At 43.9% G+C, this 7243-nt stretch overlaps 1 protein-coding gene across 1 annotated transcript in view; it reads left to right on the forward strand.

The window, feature by feature from the left end:
- Window positions 1–7243, forward strand: part of CC2D2A (coiled-coil and C2 domain containing 2A) — a gene marked incomplete in the record, with an annotated part of 119749 nt that overhangs the window by 24595 nt on the left and 87911 nt on the right. The window contains 3 exon segments of the mRNA XM_056555177.1: window positions 2606–2759; window positions 3289–3425; window positions 4486–4570. Of these exon segments, the coding sequence (XP_056411152.1) occupies window positions 2606–2759; window positions 3289–3425; window positions 4486–4570 (376 nt within the window).

Here is a 7243-nt window from a genome sequence, read left to right on the forward strand (position 1 = left end):
GTATATACTGGTTTGTGGTTTTTTTCTGTAAATTTCTTTAATTTCAAAAAGAATAGGGGGGTGGGGGGGTTTGCAGTTTAATTGAGGGAGGGGCTGTATCCAAGCAGCAAAGCCAGGTTATGGCCAATGCTTGCTTTACCCACTATGGTGGAGAAGGTGGTCGTGGAGAAGTGTGCTAATTTCACATTGTTCTGACCAGCAATTATAAAGAAAACTATGTTTGCAGAATATTGTGCAAGCCAATAGGGCGGCCAAATCTTGTGATACCGTGCGGTACATGTGTGTTAATTTTCACACTGTCCTGACCAGTCATTTTAGAGAAAACTGTATCCAACAAAGAAATGGGAACCAGGCAGTGCAAGGGTTAAGGCAACTAGATGGATACAGCTGTAGTAGCCACTAAATGTGGTAGTGGTCATAAATACAAGTCTAAGGGGTGCTCAGTGTCTAAAACGAGCATGAAGGATAAAGCCAATAGGAGAAGGAAGAAAGACACGGCAACTCACCGGGTAGACGACTGTAAAGCTGTGAACAGGCTTTCACAACCTTGGTAAAGGAGGTAACCATGAACATGTCAGCCAAATTATACGGTATTCTGACAAACTGTTTCAGAGAAGATGATGTTTGTATAATTTTCTGCAATTCAATATGGCGGCCACACCATGTGACCAAAAGTCTTATAATGAACAATTCTGACTCGATTTATATAGCTGTAGTTTTAGCGGTTGTAGAGAAGAACATTTTTGAATATTGTGCGAAATTGCCACGATATCTAAGATGGCAACCTTACCATGTGACCTATGACCTCTATATTACATACGATTCTGCACAGCTCATGGGTCTACCACTATGCAATGTCTCATAAGTTTTGGATTTACAGTGCAGCAGATATAAGCATTTGAAATTTATGGAGGAATAATAATAACAAAATAATAATCTGAGACAAAACAATAGGTGTCCTGAGCAACTTCATTGCTTGGCCACCTAATAATAATTTCTGCAGTGCTTCTTTTAAAAGGGGTACTCCAGTGAAAAAAACTTTTTTTTTTTATCAACTGGTGCCAGTAAGTTAAACCGATTTTGTAAATTACTTCTATTAAAAAATCTTTATCCTTCCAGTACTTATTAACTGCTGTCTACTACAGAGGAAATTCTTTTCTTTTTGGAACACAGAGCTCTCTGCTGACATCATGACCACAGTGCTCTCTGCTGACATCTCTGTCCATTTTAAGAACTGTCCAGAGTAGGAGAAAATCCCCATAGCAAACATATGCTGCTCTGGACAGTTCCTAAAATGGACAGAGGTGTCAGCAGAGAGCACTGTGATCGTGATGTCAGCAGAGAGCTCTGTGTTCCAAAAAGAAAATAATTTCCTCTGTAGTATTCAGCAGCTAATAAGTACTGGAAGGATTAAAGGACATCTGCAGCGTTACAAACTCTTATCCCCTATCCTCAAGATGGGGGATAAGTGTTTGATCGCGGGGGGTCCGAACGCTGGGGCCCCTGGTGATCTCCTGTACGGGGCCGCAGCTCTCCCGTGCAGGGGGCGTGCCAGCCGCAGCATGACGTTCCAGCCGGCACGCCTCCTCCATACATCTCTATGGGAGAGGCGGGGAGGCAGCATTCGTGCCTCCCCGCATCCCCCATAGAACTGTATGGGGATGGGGAGGAGACGGGGCGTCACCGCCGACCTCTAGGTCGACGCTATGCGCCTTAGCGCTTATGGCGGCGCCCCGTTAGGGAGATCGGGGGGGGGGACCCAGCGGTCGGACCCCCGCGATCAAACACTTATCCCCTATTCTGTGGATAGGGGATAAGTGTAATGCCGCTGCAGTTGTCCTTTAACATTTTTAATAGAATGAATTTACAAATCTGTTTAACTTTCTGCCATCAGTTGATTTAAAAAAAAAAAAAAAAAAGTTTTCCACCGGAGTACCCCTTTAAGTTTACTTTCAAACGTTCTCACTTTGGTTCAGCCAGATATTCCTTCCAACGTTTGCTAAGCTCCACCCAGTTCTCTGTTCCTTGGTGCAAAATGCCACTATTTGGTTTACAGGGGTGTCCAGCTTTAGTCATTGCTTTTCATGGTGACTAAAGGATGGACACTCCTCAGTCATCTCCATGGCATCCTCAACCCTAAAGTTGGTTCTTCTTAAAGGGGCACTCCGCTGCTCAGCATTTGGAACAAACTGTTCTGAACGCTGGAGCCGGCAGCTCGTGACGTCATAGCCCCGCCCCCTCATGCTGTCACACTCCACCCCCTCAATGCAAGTCTATGGGAGGGGGCGTGGCGGCTGTCACGCCCCCTCCCATAGACTTGCATTGAGGGGGGGGGCGGGCGTGACTTCATGGGGGGGGGGGCTATCGTGTCACGAGCTGCCGGCTCCAGCGTTCGGAACAGTTTATTCGAAACGCTGAGCAGTGGAGTGCCCCTTTAACCTCTTTTGTTCATCTAAAAAAAATTGAATTTACAGGAATATATGTTCATTTAAGTGATGAAAAAATCTAAATGTTCATTGCTCTGCAAAGTAGATTGCCCCACCACATTCTTTTTTCCTTGAATTAGAAGGAAATTATTTAATTTCTTAAGGTTTCGTTATTACAGGAAGAAGAGGAGTCCTTGGTTCCTGAAGATGACCTGTTTCTCATTGACCAGACGGCACGTGACTTCATAGAGATGACGGCTGCTGAATATGAAGGATATCGCAGCCGGATCCAGAAAGAGAGAGACATTTTATTTATCCCAAGCTTTCGACCAGGTGACTGCTACATTTAGGATACAAATAAAGCAGATACATATATAATACAAGGTTTTTCACATTTGCCTTATTAAGGGAATTTTGAGTTGATAGAAATAAATCCCTAATTTCGAACCGTATTGAATTATTTGAGGCAGATGACATCTCTTTCCTTTGAGGACCCACTCTTTTAGTGCATTACTCTGACAGCCTATCCAAATTAAAGGACACTATGTGATGCCTTATCCTAAGAGGGTGGCGCTGCAGGAATATTAAAAACTCGCTGCAAACCCCCCCCCCCCCCCCCCCCATACGGATTACATCAGAATACTGAGGTCCTAACCTGGTAACAAAACATAATGTACAGATGCATGACAGGCTCTTTTGCATTAGTCCAGGTCACGTTAAGAATTAATACTCTTGTATGCTTCAATGTAAGCAGTCTTGAGAGCTACTATAATATGACTAGAAGGGGTACAAGGTGCTATTGAGGGAACCTACCTACAAGACAGAACAACATAAACTTTGACTCTTCTGCTTTTTCATGCAGTGCCTACCAGCCTAAAGGTCCCCGATAACATGCAACCAAGATATCTGGAAGATGAGGGTTTATACATTGGTGAGAAACCAAAAGTGTCCCGAACCAACCAAAATCTTTTGGAGAATCGGATGTTACAGCAAGATGAGGTACTAATATTTAAGCTTTTTTTTTTTTTTTTTAAGTAAAACATTCTCTTATTAGTTGCCATTCACATCTGCATCTAAACTTTGGTTTATATATTAACTTAAACCATTAAGCTTTGCCAGATCCATCATACAAAGCTGTATCTGCCATGAGGCAAGATGGATATCTTACCTCAGGTAGCAGGTTGCATAGTCCTCTAGCTTGGTCTATAGCATGGCTGTAAAGGCATACTGTTTAGGGTCTTCTGGAACACACACCACTCCCCTCCTCTCTCTCTCATTCTGTACTGTTGGCTTCAATGTTCGCCCCCCATTCCCCCCCCCCCCCCCATGGCATACAAATGACGGTCGGACACGAGATGTGGGTTACAAGGCAGTCAGTACCGGGAACACAATAATTATTTGGTAACTGTCTGACTATTATAAAGAGGTATACAGTACACTTTTACTCTGTACTTTGATATGCTTCAAATTTCTAAATGCAAACCTTTTTTATTTTATTTTTAATAGGGCATGGGAGGCATTTTAGTTTTCACCTTAAGCAGCAGAAAAGCTAGAACTGGCCCCTTCCATCTTACACCGGATACCAGTGTGCCTGATGGACCCTAATGACTTAAAAGAGGATTAGTTGGTGGTTCCATTGTGATGATCATATTGACAGGATGACTAGCAAGGAGTACTTTGCTATTATTCATCTTAAACCTGATGGAATTTGTATAAGAGGCTACAAGCAGACTATATGGCACAAATCTGAACATAGTCTTAGTTACAGGAGTGACTTGATCTATTGCGTGAAAGAGACAACAGGTCAAAGTTCGGATAATCTGATGTACAGTCGATGGATCCTATTTACAGACAAGAGGTGGCAAATGCTTGTCCTACCCGAGAATGGGGATTTGGGGCTCCTCGTTCTTGACAATAATGGGGTCAATAGGGATTGACTCTCACCTTACGCACTTTTATGCCCCGTCTTATTGATGTGTCGTAAAGAAGAATTAGGCTTCAATGATTTATATTTGCTAATTTTCTTTCATGATGTTTCTTTTTTTTTCTTTTATCTTAGGGAAAGAAATGGTTTGGTGATGATGGGAACATTTTAGCTTTGGCTAACCCTATCAAGGCCTCCCCTACAAGACCTCCAATATTCTTCCCTACCCACGAAGGCATAGACCCAGCCTTGGAGACCCATATACATAAAGGTACACAGAGAGCAGGAAAGATGCAATGAAGCTGATTTTATGACACGTACCGGCATTTGATCATATTATCTTCTCCCCCACGGACCCGTCTCTGCCGCTTCTCTCCCTGTGTAATTGATCTGCCCTTCTCTGTCTTTCATTTGTCTGTATCCCTTTGGGATATGATATTCACACTGGTAATTATAGCTCATTGTTTTTCTTCTGGATATATTACAGAAATATGACATTGCACTGACTTTGTACACAGGTTTTGTGGATTTGATTAGGTGTATCTCCTACGTAGAGCCCATGTAAACTATGTGCAGGATCTAAGCCAGTGTTTCCCAACCAGGGTGCCTCTAACTGTTGTAAACTACAACTCCTAGCATGCCCATGTCCTAGGTTATCCATGCCTGACCCATAATTTTAGCCTATGGGAAATGGGAGATTTAGACAGTGATGACATTCAGGTTATAATGATCACACAATATTATGAAATATACTCACACATATAGATGTACACACTTTCATCTCACAACAGCTTGAGTGGCTAATGCAATTGATCTATGCAACTTTTTCGACTTCATGTATTTTGTAAGAAACTCTTTATACGATTATTTATATACTTGTGTGCTTCAACTATCCTAGAAGAGTGGATTTTACTGATGATCTTATTGGACTTTATACATTTTTACAATTTGTCAGTTCAGTCTCTATCTATGTGTGACATATACAGTGATCCCTCAACTTACAATGACCTCAACATACAATAGTTTCAACATACAATGGTCTTTTCTGGACCATTGTAAGTTGAAAACCAGACTCAACATACAATGCCAACTTGAACAAAGACAGTCCAGATCTGTGAAACTTGTCAATGGCCAAGAGAACTGACCAATCAGAATGGGCAATTTACTAGTAAAACACCTGTATTACTGAAGTGCATGCACTGACTGATGTCTGGTAGTGCCCCCTTCAGTACAGAGAGGGATTACATGTTCTGTACACTTTACCTGTACCAGGGTTACCTGCTCTTTTTGGACACCAGGTGAGGGAGACTCCATGTTACTTTTTTTTAGGACACTGTGTGTACTGTACAGGACCCCGAAGAAGCTCCTGTCCTCTACATAGACCAGTGTTTCCCAAGCAGGGTGCCCCCAGCTGTTGCAAAACTACAACTCCCAGCATGACCGGACAGCCAACGGCTGTCCGGGCATGCTGGGAGGTGTAGTTTTGCAACAGCTGGAGGCTCCCTGCTTGGAAAACACTGACATAGACAGTGATTTACAGCTCCCAGCAGACCTATTTTTTGGATGACATTTTGGGGCTTTAGAACCAATTACCAGGTTTCCATAGAGTTCTGGTTTCAACATACAATGGTTTCAACATACAATGGTCGTCCTGGAACCAATTAATATTGTAACTTGTGGGACCACTGTACATGTACAAAAACATACAGGTGCATGTGTTGAGACCATACTATTTTCTGTCATATACACCAAATTTGAACAAAAAAGTAGACTGCATGATGTTAAAAACATATGTAAAAAACTATTTTATAGTAGTATGATACCCATATTGGCTAACAAGAAAAAAAAATATAGTGGCAAGCTTTAAAAGCACATAGGTCTCTTCTATACATAGGGAAGGAAAAAAAATCGAACTATTACTTCTACATTTAACATTTAAAGGACATCTGCAGCGTGATTAACACTTATCCCCTATCCACAGGATAGGGGATAAGTGTTTGATCGCGGGAGGTCCAACCGCTGGGACCCCCCTGTGATCTCCTGTACGGGGCCGCGGCTTTCCCGTGCAGGGGGGGCGTTGCAGCCGCAGCATGATGTTACAGCCGGCACGCCTCCTCCATACATCTCTATGGGAGAGGCGGGGAGGGCAGCGTTCGTGCCTCCCCCAATAGAACTGTATTGGGACGGGGAGGAGACGGGGCGTCACCGTCGACCTCTAGGTCGACGCTACGCGCCTTAGCGCTCACTATGAGCGCTAATGGCGGCGCCCCATTAGGGAGTTCGCGGGGGGTCCCAGCGGTCGGACCCCCCGCGATCAAACACTTATCCCCTATCTTGTAGATAGGGGATAAGTGTATATTGCGCTTGCAGTTGTCCTTTAAACAAATTTTCTATGAGCCATCTAGGAATTTTGTTCCTAAACTGCTAAATCTAAATCTGTCATCTTTAATTCTGTCTTAGCAGACTATACAGCACTGTGTATATCATATTAAAAGGTTATCAGTGTAGGCTAGGGTTGCCACCTTTCCCTCAGAAAAATACCGGTCGTGGGTGTGGCTATGTGGGGTGGAGCTAAAAAAAAAAAAGGGGCGGGGCCGATTGCACAGAAGACGAGGGATCAGGGGTTTAAGAAAATGTCATGGGGGATGGGGGGGTAAAGAAAATGTCATGGGGGATGGGGGGGTAAAAGAAGAAAATGTCATGGGGGATGGGGGGGGGGTAAAGAGAAAAATGTCATGGGGGATGGGGGGGGGTAAAAGAAAATTGGCATGGGGGATGGGGGGGGGGGAAAGATTATGGCATGGGGGATGGGGGGGGGTAATGGGGGGGGGGGGGGGGGGACCGAACGGGCTGGGGGGACTGGGGGGGTGGGTAATGATTGGGGGGGGGGGGG

Source organism: Hyla sarda, chromosome 1 (genome assembly GCF_029499605.1).
Source record: "Hyla sarda isolate aHylSar1 chromosome 1, aHylSar1.hap1, whole genome shotgun sequence".
Taxonomy (NCBI): domain Eukaryota; kingdom Metazoa; phylum Chordata; class Amphibia; order Anura; family Hylidae; genus Hyla; species Hyla sarda.